Source organism: Orussus abietinus, unplaced genomic scaffold, assembly GCF_000612105.2.
Source record: "Orussus abietinus isolate OABI.00-Male unplaced genomic scaffold, Oabi_2.0 scaffold133, whole genome shotgun sequence".
Taxonomy (NCBI): Eukaryota; Metazoa; Arthropoda; class Insecta; order Hymenoptera; family Orussidae; genus Orussus; species Orussus abietinus.
Window position 1 is genome coordinate 112,843 of NW_019394305.1, and position 17,468 is coordinate 130,310.

Genomic DNA, 17,468 nt, shown 5'->3' on the forward strand with positions numbered 1-17,468 from the left:
ACGAAAGGAAACGTCAGAACGGTTAAAAGCAATGCAATCGTACGGAAGCGATATTGTTCCTTCCTTTTTCAACGATCGACCAGAAAGCTAAGTGTTTCGTTAAGAACATAATCGTTCCATCACCTTTCCACGTTTTTCTTTACATCTATTTTACATAGTTTCGTATTCAATTATTTCCCTCCGCTCGTCCCTAAACTAATAACGATTTGTATAAGTCGAGGACAAAATGTATATCGAATCGATCGGTTGATCGATCGATCGCACAGGTTCGACGTTTCAGGAGCCAGTAATCAAGACCGGGTCACCGATCGCAGATTGCGGCGAACAGCTTCTTATCAATGGGTTCTTTTTTAGCTCACGACATCTTAGGCCTTTTTATCTCGCTATTTATAAAACGGAGTAATTCAGCTCTTATTCCGATGTCCACATTATTGATAAGAAATGAAAAAGAGACCGACTGGAGTCGGCACTTTTTTGCAGCGTAGATCATGAACTTGGGAGAAAGCCCATGTTAGCTCGTAAATATTACACTCTCGATTTTCCTTTACGATCCATCATGCGAGGTTCCAAATCGGCGAAAAAAAAAAAATAAAAGAAAAAAGTGACTTCCCGCACCCGATGATCGATGACGTTGTCTCGAGGACGCGAGTTTGGTATGCGTGGATTGGAGCTATCGATACCCGGTCACCGGGAGAAAAAAAAAATAAGCACGATTAACGGGTAACACTCGGGTGTACATTACTCAAGTGCTCGTACTACGGATTCATAGACGCGTTTTCAAAGTATTCGTGTAAACGAAAACCCATCTCGAGTACGGTCACCTCGCAGACCGTACAGGAAGAGAAGATGCGAGCGTTTGTACCGAGGAAAACAAAAGAATAATGCACATGTAAACCTGCGTACTCGATATATCACCCCGAGGCGATACTTAATCTTTAACATTGTATCGCGACATTCCGACATCTCGACATCATTGAACATCATTGACGCTACACTGAGAAGTAGGGATAAACATCACCGCCACGGGCTGTGCATTTTTTAACGATACATCCGTCATAATCAAACTTCACGAAGAATCAAATAACCCTAAAATGATCGTGCTAAGACAATCTAAAAACAAACGTACGAAGTCAAATATCATCGTTGACGCTACACCGAGAAGAAGTAGGGTTAAACATTACCGCCACGAGCTGTGCATTTTTTAACGATACATCCGTCATAGTCAAACTTCACGAGGAATCAAATACATCTAAAATGATCGTGCTAAGACAATTTTAAAACAAAGATACGAAGTTAAATATCATCCGGCACGAATTACGCAAATTAAAGCTTGCTTTTTATTAAGCAGACCAGAAAGTAACAATACATTTAATCCTCATATCCGGTATAATGTCAAAAGTTTCAATCCGGGTATCGATAGCTCCAACTCTTTCATAGAGGGGAGGAAAAAAAATACGAACGTGCTACATCTAAAATTTTCTTAGGTAATTATGCATAATATATATATATATATATTCTTAAGTAATTTAAGGGTCGGACTTGAATATTTTCGGAGTTACATTGAAGAAAAGAAAGCATAAGATGCTACGTATTATACTTAGCTACTCTCGGCTACTTTCCTGATTTCATCGCTTTGTTTACATTCAGACCCCACATTCTTTCTTATATTTTGGCATGTTTATTATCACATAGTCTACCGTTCAGTGCTCAGAGACATCAAAGATAGAAGATGAAATTAAGCAAATTCCGTATCATTTGTCAAGATCTGGATCAACTTCTTGACTTTTTAATCTAATCTAATCTATTACTGAAATTGAATAGGTTAGGTTAGGTTATACTTTAGAGAGGTAACACGCTCCGCTATGCTGTATTATCGCCATTCTTCAATTGTTTAATGACCCAAAAATATTCAACTCCGACCCTTAAACATATGCATGAGAATACTCGGGGCGACATCCATTACAATATATAAAAGTTATACGAAAATCGGAGAGGATCACCCTCTTATGCATAATTACCTTTTCTTAAAATTGGTCGAAAAAAAATTAATAGCGTTTAAAAAAAGAATCTTTAAACGAAAATACCTTGTATTAAACATTAGCAGTCCAAGTTTGCGAAATCGCCTTGAATCATAGCTTCGACGTAGGATCGCAAAGGGTTAACCCGAACGACCGGTAAAAAAAAAAATAATTTAGCATATACGTAATCTAAATCATAAAAGAAAAATACGAAACGGGCCCGTCCAACGTCGGGCTTAATAACTGGTATGCGATAAAATGTCTCTTTTCGCCTCCACGGGTGTATCCTTCCGTTTGAAAACGTGAACTCGGGTCCGAGTTTGGGCATCGATCGGCAGGTCGAAGCAGCGGCAGTCTGCCTTCGCGTCCAAATCGGAGGGTCTCGGAGGCTCCGCAGAGGTTAGCCGAGACGCGTCGCGTCCCTGATCTAACGCGACTCTTTCCGAGCGAGCATCGTAAACATTGCCGCCCCCTCCCCCGAGGGCCGGAGCCGGATGCGCCGGCACGCATCGTTCCCGCACTTAGGCTCGCGCTCGGCTGCCCTCGACCGACGCGCCGCGACACGGACGGGACACGAACGAACCACCGACGAGACGCGGCGGATGACGCACGACGAGTGGAACCCCGACGCGCGCCGCAGCTTTCGAGGAAAGGGAGGGGACGCGTCTTTACCGACCGAGTCGAGGGCGGCACGAACGGAAGGTTCGATAGGATCGATAGGATCGATAGGATCGATAGGATCGATAGGATCGATAGGATCGATAGGATCGATAGGATCGATAGGATCGATAAGATAGATAAGATCAATAAGATCGGCGGGATTTCGGCGAACATAAAAGCCACGATCTACGATCAAAGAACATTGTCAAGGTTCTTTGAGAAACCTTTTATTTTGTCTCGAACGCCTCAAGATGGTGCTCGTTAAATAATATTCGGTTACCGAAACTCTGTCATCACGGGGATACATAATCTTATTTTATAGGTATCCATATTTTCTATTCGAGCAATTCTTTCTTCATTCGTGATGGTTGACTTCGTATACGTTTTATTTTGTATTCTCGACGTTTGCCCTCCTGTATGTAAATGTTTCAAAGCCTGCAACTATGGTGTGAAGGAAGCAAGGGGTGCTCTCCCGATGGTCTTATTTTTGACTCGCTCGGCGGTTTCGCCCTCCAAAATGTTGCCATGTTAAGATACGACAGCGAGTGGTATACGAATACTATGACAAATTAATCGAGTTTTTGAAATAGGAGAATTTCTGGACATATTGCGAGATCATGTAAAAACCGAGCAGTAAAGGCAAACAGTGTTGCCACTTGTTCATTTCTTTATTTCACCCTTTTAAACTGACGCTGGATTTGGGGACCTTTTCGTGTGTTGGTTAATAAATTGGCTACATTTTGGAACTGTACTATGGCCCGTCAAAAGGGCTGCGCGATGGCACACTTTGTCTTCTTTGCATCGAATTTGCTATTTTTATGGAAAGATGTGACCGACAGGGGTTTTCCATCGTATTGAAGCTTTTCGTCTAAGGTGCTGTTGTTACATTATTTGATAGTTTTTGGATCGTGGACCCAGGGTTTTAAGCTGGCACGACCGCGTTAGCGCAATCAAGTACCGACCGCAGTGGGTATCACATAGAAAGCGACGCGTCGACGCGTCGAGAATGAATAACCAATCGGAACTACGCTTAACCTCGTGCGTCACAGTTTTGCCCATGAAGTAGCATAAAGAGCTCTCACTCTACGGGGTTTTCCGGAAATTATTGACCTCAGGTTTCTCTGCCAAGTTTGCCGACAGTGACGCCAGCGATCCTTGCGGAAAAAATGTTGAAACTCGATTATGCAATATGGCGGCGCTGAATATGAGTCACGTGTGTTACTACGTGCGGCACAGATGTAAACACGGTCGGCTTGTGTCACCGGTCTTGTCATTTTTATTTATTAATATTTGTAAAGTATTAAGTAATAAGAGCCTCGGTGGTTAATTAATTGGTTCTCTGATTAGCATTTACATTTTAAATGATATTATGACGACATAAAATGATATCGTGTCGACGAAAATCTAAAAGCGATGAATTTCTCCGGGAGAATCGCTGGTGTTACTATTGGCTAACTTGGTAACGAAATATAGAGTTACTTTTAAAAGGAAGTGGAAGCTGCTAATGCTCTTTCATGGTTCCGCCATTCCAATTGAGATCCTGATCTATTGTTCATCCCCGACGACGATGACGCGCCGCGCTCTGCGGGACATCCGACGCGCTCTGTGAGACTCCGGCCTAAAGACCTGCCCAGCAAACACGGTTTCGTAGGAACGATATAATCGTTACAAATGTTGGTGTAACATTTAATATACCGTACATGATACTTATATGTACAATTAACTATATTATTTTCCCCGCAGGTACATAACACTATTATAAAATGAACAATGTGACATACATATAACCTTCCGGTATTATATCATGCGTCATTTTAATAACGTATGACTGCAATGTCAACTGTTTTGTAACGACGTTACGTATTGATAATAATTCGATATTATATAAAATCACCGTATGCTCTGAATAACTTTCAACTAATTGAACACATTTTTGACCAAGCATACCTTGGTTAAATGACATTGCGAAACGCAACATCGTCTTAAGGCGTCTAAGAGAAAGTAAAAGATTTTATAAAATTCTCAAGAGTGGTGAATTTAGCGGATAAGAGAGAACTTTGAATTAGGAATTTTGAACGTGAGACTCTCGTCTGCATTTTGCCAGATTCCAAATGGGAAATGAAAAAAAAAAAAACGGCATTTAATTACCGAGTTAAACAAAAGTTCTGAAAATACAGTAATAATGCCTGATTAACGTACAAAGTACTTCTGAGCGTAGAGCCGGGTAGAAACATTTGAGAGAATTCATTATTACAGTATATCTGTACCAAAGATTCCGGGAGATTACGTAAAACCGTAGAATTGTTTTCTAGTAAACACGAAAATCTCAGATTATTAATAATCTAAAAAATAAGTTTCATTGATATCTTATACTATTTCTTTTTTCTATCATGAGTAGATTTTGAACATACAACGCTGAACTGTTTATTCGTAGGTGACCCAAAGTCATCTCAAAAGAATGAACTATCGCGTTGATACAATTGTACCCTCAACCCTCTAATTAACAATAAAACGATTAATTATTTCCATGTTATATCAAAAACGTGTTCTCTGAGTGTCGTACTGCATCAAAACCGTGCTCTCAGAATGTCGTGCTACATCAAAATCCCGTTTCAAGTTAACCCCGCTAAATCAGGGTGACGGGAAAATTTGTGCTAACCGATGGTAGTCAAAATGAATAAAGTCGTGCTCCATGGAAACCGTACCATAATAATATCGCGTCCCATTAGAGCTGTCGCAATTTTAGCATCGTGTTACATCGAAACGGTGTTTCCAGAGTAGCGTTACACGAGGGTTGAATGTGTTCGTCTCGCGATAAGAAGAAAACGGTTTCGCGTTATTCCGTCACGAGGACATCGGGGTCACTTGACAGCGTCTTGGACCGTTAATTATCAAACTTCGATAAAGCGATTAGACGGTAAAAATGCAGGAAGACTCGCAATTATTTTCTGCTGTACCCTCGACGTGACAGAAAGTTACCCGTCACGCGACGGTCATTGTTTTGGGCTCGTGACAGCGTCAAGGTTCAAGCAATAGGAAAATATTGCGTATTGTATGACATAAAATTGTTGCAAAATCGAATAAACCTTTATATGTGTTTTGGAAGCTTTAAAAAAAAATATGTATATATATATATCGTCGTTAACTTCAAATAATGTCGAATTCGAAACTATTACAGGCTGTCTATTTCAGAAACGCGATGAACTCGACCGCAAGAATCGGTAAACGTGTGCTTACATCGTATCGAGTGCTTACGGCGTTGTTGACAGGACGAGCTGTCACACGCCGAGCGCGCGCCGATTCGTGACAGAAACTGAATCGAGCTTAGGTCTGGTTTACGCTTTCATCCTAACCCTAACTTAATTGTTCCCAGGGAAGAATTCATAGAGGGCGTTTATACCTTCATCCGAACCCTTTGTCCTCGCTTTGAAAAGTTTCCAACTTTGAATTGATCTCAAGAACCCAAGGAAAGGCGCATGCGCGTTCTACGAAAAAGTGCGCGCAGTTCGAACACGCACATAACCTCAGCAATTGAGTCCGCTTTCGTTCCTCGTCCCAGCAGTCGTTTGGATAACGGCGAAATTAAGCGACGCTGCCGAACCATTTCATTTGCGCTCCTAGAATACCGGACGTATTGCGCATGAGCTGCAGAACATCGTAGGCACGGAACCCCATTGGTCGGAACGAAGATCGAGGAAGAATTAGGACTCGAGGACAAACGGTCCCAGAGAAATTAGAATAGGGGAAAGAATACGTTAGGGTTAAGACGAAGCATAAACGAGAAATAAACGGAGAATAAACCGGGCGTAAACCAGACACTAGGGTTATGTTAGGGTTAGGGTTAGGACGAAAGCATAACCCAGGCTCTAGGAGGACGCGGCGAGTTGACAGAAGTCGGGCCTGTCATCGCGTCAGTGCGCGGAAGACGCGCTGGCGAGTCGCCGCGAGAGGATGGATTCCGCTGTCACGAGGCCGCGCGCGCCTCGACTCGTTATCGCGAGGTCGCGGCGAGATGACATCGCTCGTCCCGACTGTCAACGGTCGCGACCGGGACGCCGCCTCGGCTCGGCGCATCCTCGCGGTCGGGCGCGCGCCGCGGTGGAAACGCTCAGGAACGCCTACCTCTCATTTGAGCCACCTTCGGGCCCACCAGGATGCGGCCTCGGTCCGACTCGCCGGCGGCGCCGCGCCGCCCGGGAGGCCTGCCGTCGCTTCGCCCTCGCTCTGGCAGAGACCGCGAATTATATCACGATGTCATAACAAAAGGGGACGCTCGAACATGGCTGGTGGACTGGCGCGATTATCGTGGGCTCCGCACTTTCACGAGACATCGCGACACGTCGCTCCGCTGGGTCGACGGCGCGGCCGCCGAGTCGCGCGCACCACGCCGGACTCGCGGACTCGCGTGCTGGGTGGACGGCCGGGCGCGACGCGTACGCCGAGGGTGAAGGCACTCGACCTTTTTTTTACTGGATACACTCCGAATCGAACAAAAATACACTGCTAACAAGTGTCAGCCATCTTGAATCGGGCCCAAGCACAGCCCGTGTCCCGTCGTGCCTCACTACCGCTCGGCTCGAGCTCGCAAGAGTGGCCACCGCGCACCGGGTACTAAGAGCGCGCACCGCCTTTAAAGACTCCGGCCGAGTGGCGCTGCGCGCGTGCGCGCCACTCCGCGCGGATCCGCGCAGGTCCGCGCAGGTTCGACCGTTACGGCGTTGCATGGCAAGGATCGCCGGTCGCGGAAAGGACACCCCTGGTAGTTTGGTGGAGGTCGTGTTCCCGCAGATAATGGAAGCAGCAACGTAGATAATTTGTATGACGGTATTATGGATCTTGTGCTGCTTGGATATGGAAATATTTGTAGCGAACTTAATTCTTACTTTCGCCATCTGTGGACTGGAGGAGGAACTTACGGGGCGATGTTATCGACCTTGTAACGCTCTAATGTTTGGATGATCCATGGTTCTATTCGTTAGGTGATTTCCTGGATGAAGTTTATTGTGCTCGAGCAATTAAGCGTCTCTTGTGAATTATGATAGTTTTTGTTGATGTTAATTCTTCGTTTGCAATTGAAGTAACGTTTATGGTGTGCCCTGTGAATATTTCAATGTTCGCGCGTTATCATCGATAGTAGCCTGGGACATGCCTAGGTAGCGTTGACATCGCGCTTCGATTTTCAAATTTAACAACTCTTTCGTAATTAGAATAAACCTTTTAATTTATAATTCATTTTTCTACTCAAATTAGTTACTGTTTTCTTAATTAAATATGTCTGTAAAATAACCAGTTCTAATGTAATGGCGAGTTAAGGTACTTTAATGCTATCGATCTTACGAGAAAGAGGAAAGCCAATGTTACGTTTCCGATACATTAGGATTGATCAATAATGGATAAGTATAATAAATTAACGGAAAAATGTATGAAGAATGTATCTTTATTCAATTATAGTTTCATTTCTTGTAACTATTTGATATTTTGTACCTCAATTTTCGCTTTGCTCCTGTGTTACACTTGCGGTGTAAAAAATACAATATGAACATTATTGTACATTATTTTTGAAGACCAAAAAAGTGTAGATTTGTCAACAGTACGATAAGAATGTATTTACTGAATACTTCTATAAAGAGAAATGGTAAGATATCAAATTAAAAAGAATAAGGAATACTTACAGTAAAACATGGTTAGCAAACATGTTCTTAATTTTCTTTTTTATCATTTTGCTGCTTAACTGGTTGCTATTATATTTAGCATAAATATTTGATATCTAACCATTGTATGTTGCATAAAAAATTGTGTGATTTATAGTAAGTATTAAATTTTAATGAAATATGAAGTACTAGTGTAAACAAGTACTTTTGTTCTGTATATATATATATATGTATAGTGTATGTGTAATGTTTTACTCTATTAGTCATTCAGAGAATAATACTATTTGTGATATACGCTATAAGAAATTAGAATCGTATTAATGTACTTACATACATGTACATTTTGTGCTAATTTTATGTCACTTTTATATCTATATTTTCATCTATTATATACGTGACATAAATAGGTAGGACTGAACTAAAATACAAAGTAATAAAAATATAGATGGTTGTGCAATATTCGAACGACTTAAAAAAGGATAGAAGAAATCATATGGCAAATTTATGTCCAAATTAGGACCACCAACAAAGTGAAACTTCGTTGGTTGAGACATATCATAAAACATTACATAACTAATAACATCGATACTTAAGTTATCCGTACAATTAATACCTGAACATTTTGACCAGAACAGATCAACTTCATCAGAAAATGTAATTTTTATACTTAAAATTTTGTGGTTATTTAGATTTTCAGGTTTTGCTATAGAGGAATGTAAAACATCTGTTCTAAGAGATGTAATTAGGCCAGAACAGCGAATATGGTTTTGAACGATCTGTCCAGTTACAACATTATTTGGTACTCTATCTAAGAAAATTTGAGTCCAACTGGCAGTATCATTGATTGAAATTTTACCCAATTTTGATACATAAATTATATACTGCCCAATTTCTGTGATATTGAACAAGGATTGACCCAACAACATTTTAAGGGTTTCGTTTTGTATTCTTATACATGAATTAGTACTGAAGTTATTTGTTTTGATGTTAATTGTACATCGTAATTTAATGTCTTCCCCAAAACCAACTTTATATCGGTTAATTTTATCACATTCTCCACTTCTCATAGCTTGTGGCAAAGTAAAAATATAATTTGTCTTATTAACTGATATGAATTGAATTTCTTCATCACTAGTTTTATTAGTTATTAATGTTCCAATAATAATTGGTTTACCTATAATATATCCTGGATAGCCGCTGATATCAAATGTATTTATTCTATCTTTGTCTGCCCATTCATAAACCACTTCAAAATTCTGGTAAAATTTGTCAGAAACATCACCAAGCTTAAAATAAATGTCAATATTCTTAATGCCCATTGTTCCATTGTGGATAATTACAAAACGTACACTTTGTATGATATTTCGGCACCTATTGTTTGAGCAGGATGCAATAACATTATCCGTATCATTACAAAAGACCCAAGAGTCCAAGCAGTAATGAGTAACAAGCGGAAGGCATACATTTTTCGGACATGTCTGCAAATAATCTTGTTATATTAAAACTCCAGCTATCGAAATGAAATCAATTTAAAACAGATCTAATATGGTAGCAGTACCTGATTCTGTGATATGATGGAAGTTTCATTAAATAACAGGGGTGATGCGATGATACTGAAGTTGTTGAATGTTGATGGAAATAAAAACGTATTTTGATTACTCAGCTCAGTTTGTAAACAAGAACCCTTCCAATCTCGAAGATATTTTATAACTTTTTTGAATGAGCAATATGCAGTAAACCCTGTATTTAGCAGATCTGAAATTTGTATGTAATATATTGTTACATCATGGCAAAAAGTAAATCTTCTTTCGATAAACAAAGTCTTACATAATGGCTGAATGAGGTTTGATTCCAGTTTCCATAATATGTCACCATCTCTGTAAGGCTCAGTAATATTAAATTGGGGTGGAGTCTCCACTGTCTCCCATTGCCATTTGAATTTCTTATGCACAAATCCATTGACAATATTATCAAACTCGTTTTGGTTTTTAACATCCTTAAATAGTAATAAGGAAAGAAATATTAGATTCATTCTTTCCAATTTCCCATTAAGATGCAAACAAATTAGCTTACCACGGCGTTACTTGCACTATATGCAGGTGGAAGATTATCGTAAGCAATACAGAATAAGTTGCTTGTTAATCTCTCTAATAAAAACTTTGTATTGTTGTAATCGATAAAATTCTTATCATAACAGTAACGTTTATCATAGACTTTTGCATTGCGATCCGTGCATGATGAAAATGCAGCAACATGAAATTCGCTGCATTTGGGGTCACAGCAGCAGTTAATGTCGCATGACGAAGCCTGTAAGAATTGTATGAAATAGTAGATATTTTCATATGGTAAATAATTTTAAGTTTTAAAAATGACAGAGTGGATACCTTTGAATCGCATTCACAAAACTCTGATTGCCTTCTTTGTATTATTGTACTCTTTGTTCGTAGAACTTTTTGTATTGTCTGATTAAATGCTGTATTTATTATAGGTGATTGATGGGGTTTCATCGTGGCCGTAACAGCAATTTTACTAGTTTCTGTGGCCATTGAAATTTCCTGTATCTCTGTTTTATTTGAATCTTCTGTCGTCATTGTGAATTCTTGAACTGTACTTTGTGAGAAACTATCTGTTGTTAAGATCGTAGTATTGCTTATAGCAGTTTCACAGCCAACATGGTAATAACTTAGGTCTATTAGGAGGAAGATAATTGACCCTACTGTTTTCATTTTCATCTAAAATAGTGTCACCACGTTACTAAATACAAATGAAGTAGATTATATAATTCATAAATACTTCTATAAAGTATTTTAATATTTATATCTTCTTGTAGCACTTTGGCATAATTAAAATGTACAAAATTTGTACAAGGGCACTTTATCGTAAGAGCAGGTTTATAATCATATGTTGGTGATATTTTACAAATTGCATCCAAACTTATCAAAGTTTTTAGCAAGGATATGCAAATTAATATTCACAGAACCCATACTCTCAGTGAGCAGTTCAAATCTATCCTGCGTGTTACACAAAACACTTGGAGACTTCAGTTGTAACGTGACACCTAGGAATTTGTCCTTTAGTCTGTCTTTCCAATCACCTAGGTATGTAATAATTGTTAATTAGAATATATTGTAATAGATATGGCGCTTTTAAATAAATGATTTACCAATCGGTTTCCATGTATGGCATTCGAGAGAATGGAAACCAGGAGATAATGGAACAGAGCAAACTCCATAAGCAATAAATAAGACTCTACTATGATTATCTCTACAAAATATCTGTAAAAGCACTTTCGGAGAGCCCTGAAGCGTTTGCGTTGTATAATGTATGTCAATGGGATGATCCCAAACTGGAACATTTGTGTAAAAGTCACAACATTCTTGTGTTTGACCTTCCGTAATTCCACTTACAACTCTCCAATTGCTGCCTGAAATAAGCAATTTTGCACAATTAACTATTTACATTTTTTCATAAGATAAAAATGAAGATTCTTTTAATCTGTTACTGTTTTAATATTACATCACCTGTATGAAAGCTCCATTTGCATAAAAGTCGCGGTTGTTGAAAGTATTTTGCTGACGATATTTGACCAATTATGTGTAACTCAGCCATAGCATACAACCATGTTGTTTATCTGTAAGCAATCATTTTTTATATAATTCAACATCGAATGATAAAAAATCAATCATTAACAATATATTGGCTGCGTAACTCTGTATAAAAAAAATGCAATTCGTTCATAAATATTAAAAATTCCAAATAGGATTTTATCAGCCTCTTTAATTGCACCAAAATTTGTCAATAATTATATACAATTACTTTGAAAACATATTTAGTTACGGTTTGTTATTTCTTCATTCTTTTGTAATTCAGATAGTGAACAAAGAAATGTTAATTTAGGCATTATTTCATATAAAGATAACTTAGCATTCGATAAAGTACTGTAGTCAATTACAAGTATTTGTAACATTGGAAGTTTTATTGATATAATCTGAACGGTTTGTTTTATGTGAATTGAAGTTTGTGTCTGCAAACAATAAATACTTTACCTGTTTTCTTAAAAGTACGTATTAAATAAACTATTTGGGAAAGTTATTTTACGAATGAGTTCCTTTTCAATGAAACAACTAATAAGCACTTTGTAGAACACAACAAACCGTCAACAAGAATTTGATACAATAAGCGTAACCATAGCAACCATTAGTGACAACTTGGACACAAACGTAAGATCTAATGTAAGTCCATCTGTACGCTAGTTCGGGGAAGGAAGACTAGGTGTGATCTTATTTTTCAATCTTGCTGTATGTATGTACATATGTACAGTTTGTATGTAGTTTTCACTTTTATCATTTTTCCATGCATGCCGTAAATTATTCTGAGATAATTAACATTAAATCCATCGATAATTTATAGCCCCATTATATTTTCTACATCAGATTAAGTATTTCCTCCTTATCATGACGTCATAACTTTCAAGATGGACGCCTTACCGACATGTGGTATGCAGACACCGTTTGAACTACAGTCGGTTCATTATTGTGGATGAATATTATTACTCACTCCCCAGGTAGCGCTCGGATTGTAGCGACGGCGGTAAATGGAGGTAAATGCAAAACTATTTTTACAATAATCATTTCAGGTTCAGGGGCGTTGCGATACATTGCAAAATTCGAAAAAACACGGATTATGGTGTAAGTAAAAGTGACATTATTTTTTGGCATTCTAACGATTCTGTTGAAGATGTGCAGAATGGGTATTGGGTACAAAACATGATACGTTATAACGTACCTACCCTTATAATATACGAGTGTGAGTAGTAACAAGTAGTGTACCGTGTACCGGTAAGGAAAAGCATTCAAATCATACCAGTTCAATTCGAGGTGAACACAGCTGAAGTTCAGCGTCGAAATCTCAAGATGGCGGGGTGTGTTCAAATTTCATTTCCGTTAAAACTAAACCGTTTTATTGAACAACATTGAAGAGGACCAAATGTCTATGCGTAAATTGCCTGCAATGTATCTGGAAATTTGTATGAAGGTATATAATTATATACTCTTACTTTAATTTCAAGGTAGTAAGGTTTAATTGCCGAAGGAGCACGATATTACGAACTATAGTTATTTAACAAAAAAGTTTGTATATTGCGTTTCTGAAATCATGGTTATTGAACGAAGCACACCCGCGTGCTTCCGCATCGCTTTTTCAATCCGTCGCGTGTTCATCGGTCGCTACTTACTGTTGCAGGAAGCCATTTAATGCGATGCATGTGCGATAGTGTCGGATAAGCTTAATTCTAACACCGGAGGGGGGCGTCTAAGTTGATCAACATTTATCGGCTTCGTATACTAAAAGTTGTCAACGACTGTCAGCGTGTTCATCGAAAAAAAACTGCCGGCTTTAAGAGATATTCGTATCGTGAAATTATATCAACTTGCAGTTAAACGTATGTTTATTCTAATATGATTATATTTTTATAAGTATAGTACATACATGAGTGGAAGACAGAGAATGATGAAACATTTTACTTGCATAATCGCACTTGAAAGTTTATTATAAATGAATTAGACTGGATGGTGACTTAAATGAACAAGTTGATACTTGGCTGGTGTATATGTTATAAAAAAGATATCACGACTCTGCATCTTATTACGGTATAGTTACGGTACACTTTCGCGTCTCTTTCTCTACGCAATTTCCTGCAGATATATGAAGGTCAAGTTTTTCAGGACATTATTCTAAATCTGTCGAAAGGAGAGGGCAATAAAAGAGCTTTTTATTTTACAATATCACAGATCGCGAGCAAAATGCACATTTCAACTTTATCTTCATGGCAGCGGCGACACAGGCACCCCGGCCACCGCGTTATAAACCATCCCGTCGCCGTATATCTCCATAATCCCAGCTGCATAGTTATTGCTTACTATATTAACCGTTTTACTACGATAATGTGACCATTTTGCGGTGAGTTATTGTGAACAACGATTTATTCGCGAGTATGTATGGAATATGATGGACAGAGATGCCAATGTTGCTTTTAATTCTGAAAAAATTGAGTACCGAATTATAGTAGATGACCATCTGCCGATGGTTGCAACTATTTCATTCTCTGCGGGTATCGCGTGGAATTTTCCTCTTCATCTTGAAAATAATCTGCTTTTTGAACAGTATGCTAAGTGGTTTAGAAGATGATACTATGTTAATCATAAAAAGCGAAAAGGAATGCAAGACTCAGGGGGGGGGGGAGATATGGTTAATAATAAACATGTATAATGGCTTAGGTGTAATTGTAACTGACAATATTTTATTTTTAAATCAGTATTTGCTCATCCAACAATTGAACAAGCGGCAATATGACTTATGTAGCGAACAATAGTTAAAAATTTACAATTATTTTCGAGTTACTCTGTTTAATTAGACTTACATGTTTTCGCACACCGCCACCATCTTGAACCAGGGCGTATTCTTGATTACATTAGGTGTTCTCCCATCCGCTAAATTACGTACTCATTAGATTATCGGAGGTAATTGTTATTACAAGTTCGTTGAAAATACTGACCCACTCACGGTATTACAAAATCGTAAGTCTTCCTAGAGATTTTCTATAAATTATTCGCAAAAAAGCGTAACTGGCCGTATCGGTAATTCAATCTCCCCATCTGTCCCTATTTTTATCGAACTGAAAATAATTATCTTTGACCTACTTTCGCACATCCACAATGAATTATACATTACTTCTTTGCTACGAGAAATTATAACCAGAAAAGACGCGTGGGTGAAAATAAAAATTTCACAATCTCCCTCGATTTTTCATTTTCTTTTTCAATATGTCGTTTGATATTTCTCTGTAACAATTACCGCTCTCATTGACTACTTTACAAAAGACGAACCACGAGTAAAAAAAATATGTTTCGCAGGGGTTTACAACATACGTGTCGATATTCCGATTGCGCCACTCTTTTATCGCAAACTCCCCCCGGCAAATGCTTCGATGTCCTTTTTCATGTTTGAATTCCCAGGTCCTTTTTTCCCCGGTAAATACACACCGGAATATCGAGAAAACTTGTCGGAGCTTGGCCGAGCCTGGAAATCTGAGGTAGGGGATATCGAAGTCGGGGGTATTTTGTCAGGGACACTTGGTACATATACTTGGCGTTGCACGGAGGTGCACATGGTTGCGGGTACGGTATGATTCCCCGGAATCGGCTTTGCGGCGGTGAAATATATCACTGCTTTTGTAGCTTTGATTCCGGCCTGCGTTGAAAATAGGGGTCAGTAGTGTGCGGAACGGCCTTTCAGCCCACGACGATACACCGTGGTAGTACTCGTGGAAAGAACGTTTTGGGTTTTGCCGCTTCCAGTTCGTTGGGGACAACGTTACGTCACTAAAAATATTACGGCCCGATGGTATGGACGCGTTTTGCCTCCTCTAACAATTTGCGATTACCGCGAAAATATTCGGCACTGGGCTAATACGGGCGATTTTTCAACTTGCTTATCTATTTAATTATTTTTTAGTTCGTATACTTATTACGATAGATCGATAACTATCATCACGGTACTAAAGAATACAGATTGTCTTGGATTATTTAACGCACCCCTAGTAGCATAGAATAAATTCTAAATATTTCTTTGTAATTTTTGCTAAATATCTCACGCGACAGATTTTTTAAAATTTCATGTAGATTTCATTCGAAGATATTTGTAATATTTACTGAAATCTCAATGACATTTTTAGTTTCAATAATTTATAAACATATAGAGAAATATTTTCTAACTTATTAACATAATAAAAATACATTTTTTACTTTACGACTATTATCGGACACTTCATTTGGTATCCATAAACACGAGAAATTTTTGTAATATTTTCGTTCCGCTATTTCATTATGGGAGCAAAACGTGTGATTTTGATTTTAAATATTTTTAAAACGTTTATAATGTATTTGGCAAATAATATTTAAAAAATACTCGTTTTAAAATGAAACGAAATGTTTTGTATATCTGGTAGAAAAGAGATAATATTCTAAAGTAAACGTTTGGCAAATATTTCAAATGTCTGCTAAATATTTACAAAATATACGATATTCGTTAAATATATAGAAAATATAGGACAAATATTTTGTGCTACTAAGGACATACCAACGGGATGAACCATAAATAAAGTCTGGGGATTTAAGTTTGTTTGCAGGACGTTAAGGAGGAGGGTATAAATAATGCAGATCAAAATTTCACATCTTCTTAGCATATTGTTGCATTTTTGTGCAAGTAAAAATGAGTCTTGTACATTTTGACGAAGAAAATGATTGAATATACCTCATTTTGCTAGATCGTGTTGGAGTTGATTTCGAGTACCTTACAGATTCAAAAATGAGAAAAAATTGGCACATTATATTTACTACATCTACTTATACATTCGTTGGTTGATGATTTACTTAATTTTACTTGAAATATTCTAAACAAGGATTTGATTTCTCGGCTCGTCAGTAAATTATTTTTTCATGTATTGGGCTCGAGTAGCTTAGTCAACTCGCTGAAATTATTTTTCGTCTGATAAGCTTTAATTTAAATGCAAAAAAGTTACGCAAATACAAAGTAATATCAGCCACCCGCCTCAATATTTCTCTGTGCAGATATTCATATGGTTTTATTTTTACAGAGAGAACTGCAATATCGAGTCAATATCTGAATCAATAGGAAAGAGCAGACCGCAATTCCACCCTTTGCAGCATCACCTGTCCAGAGGTGTACCTAGATAAATACCTACGCGAGGTAAGTACTTATCAAAGACATCGCTCCAGGCGATAACGTACATTTGCATAGTACCTGTTCCAAAAATAAGGCAAAATCCACCGTCTAAAATCCCCACGCACAAAATTTCCCAAAACGTTACTATTTAATACCTTTAACCAGGTCACGTCCTTCCGCGATTGGTCCGAAAAGCAAGCAAACAAGGGAGGCCGATTACCGGTAGAAACCACTCGAAGAAGAAAAGCTGGAAAGTAGTTAGGAGGTTGAAAGTGAGTCGCGCTATTCAAGGGGGCCTTTCTTTCAGGAGAGAAAGTCGGAGCAAGGCGGGAAAAGTCGATGGGAAGGATCACGAGGAGGTAAAGGAAAAGAAAGGAAAAAAGGGACGCTCGATGAA

General features: G+C 38.5%; 2 protein-coding genes across 2 annotated transcripts; both read right to left on the minus strand.

The window, feature by feature from the left end:
• Nucleotides 1–8,096: 8,096 nt before the first annotated feature.
• On the minus strand, nucleotides 8,097–11,063 carry LOC105697819 (tectonic-3). Its single transcript, XM_012421493.2, has 5 exons — nucleotides 10,714–11,063; nucleotides 10,403–10,636; nucleotides 10,157–10,325; nucleotides 9,888–10,084; nucleotides 8,097–9,807 (listed from the first exon to the last, which is right to left on the minus strand). Exons 1-5 carry the CDS (start codon nucleotides 11,059–11,061, stop codon nucleotides 8,716–8,718), a joined length of 2,040 nt encoding a protein of 679 aa, XP_012276916.1. The 5' UTR covers nucleotides 11,062–11,063; the 3' UTR covers nucleotides 8,097–8,715.
• Nucleotides 11,064–11,229: 166 nt separating this feature from the next.
• On the minus strand, nucleotides 11,230–12,519 carry LOC105697820 (B9 domain-containing protein 2). The gene is made up of 4 exons (XM_012421494.2): nucleotides 12,376–12,519; nucleotides 11,851–11,960; nucleotides 11,493–11,753; nucleotides 11,230–11,423 (listed from the first exon to the last, which is right to left on the minus strand). Exons 2-4 carry the CDS (start codon nucleotides 11,936–11,938, stop codon nucleotides 11,245–11,247), a joined length of 528 nt encoding a protein of 175 aa, XP_012276917.1. The 5' UTR covers nucleotides 11,939–11,960; nucleotides 12,376–12,519; the 3' UTR covers nucleotides 11,230–11,244.
• Between the last annotated feature and the right edge of the window lie 4,949 nt (nucleotides 12,520–17,468).

What these genes read in the sequence shown, in the direction of transcription:
- LOC105697819 (XM_012421493.2), bottom strand. Translation starts at nt 11,061, where the DNA reads ATGAAAATGAAAACAGTAGGGTCAATTATCTTCCTCCTAATAGACCTA. An exon ending in TTTGTGAATGCGATTCAAAG is followed by an intron (nt 10,637 to 10,713) that starts GTATCCACTCTG and finishes CAATTCTTACAG; the next exon opens with GCTTCGTCATGCGACATTAA. An exon ending in AAACCTCATTCAGCCATTAT is followed by an intron (nt 10,085 to 10,156) that starts GTAAGACTTTGT and finishes TACAAATTTCAG; the next exon opens with ATCTGCTAAATACAGGGTTT.
- LOC105697820 (XM_012421494.2), bottom strand. Translation starts at nt 11,938, where the DNA reads ATGGCTGAGTTACACATAATTGGTCAAATATCGTCAGCAAAATACTTT. An exon ending in CAAATGGAGCTTTCATACAG is followed by an intron (nt 11,754 to 11,850) that starts GTGATGTAATAT and finishes TGCTTATTTCAG; the next exon opens with GCAGCAATTGGAGAGTTGTA. An exon ending in CCATACATGGAAACCGATTG is followed by an intron (nt 11,424 to 11,492) that starts GTAAATCATTTA and finishes TTACATACCTAG; the next exon opens with GTGATTGGAAAGACAGACTA.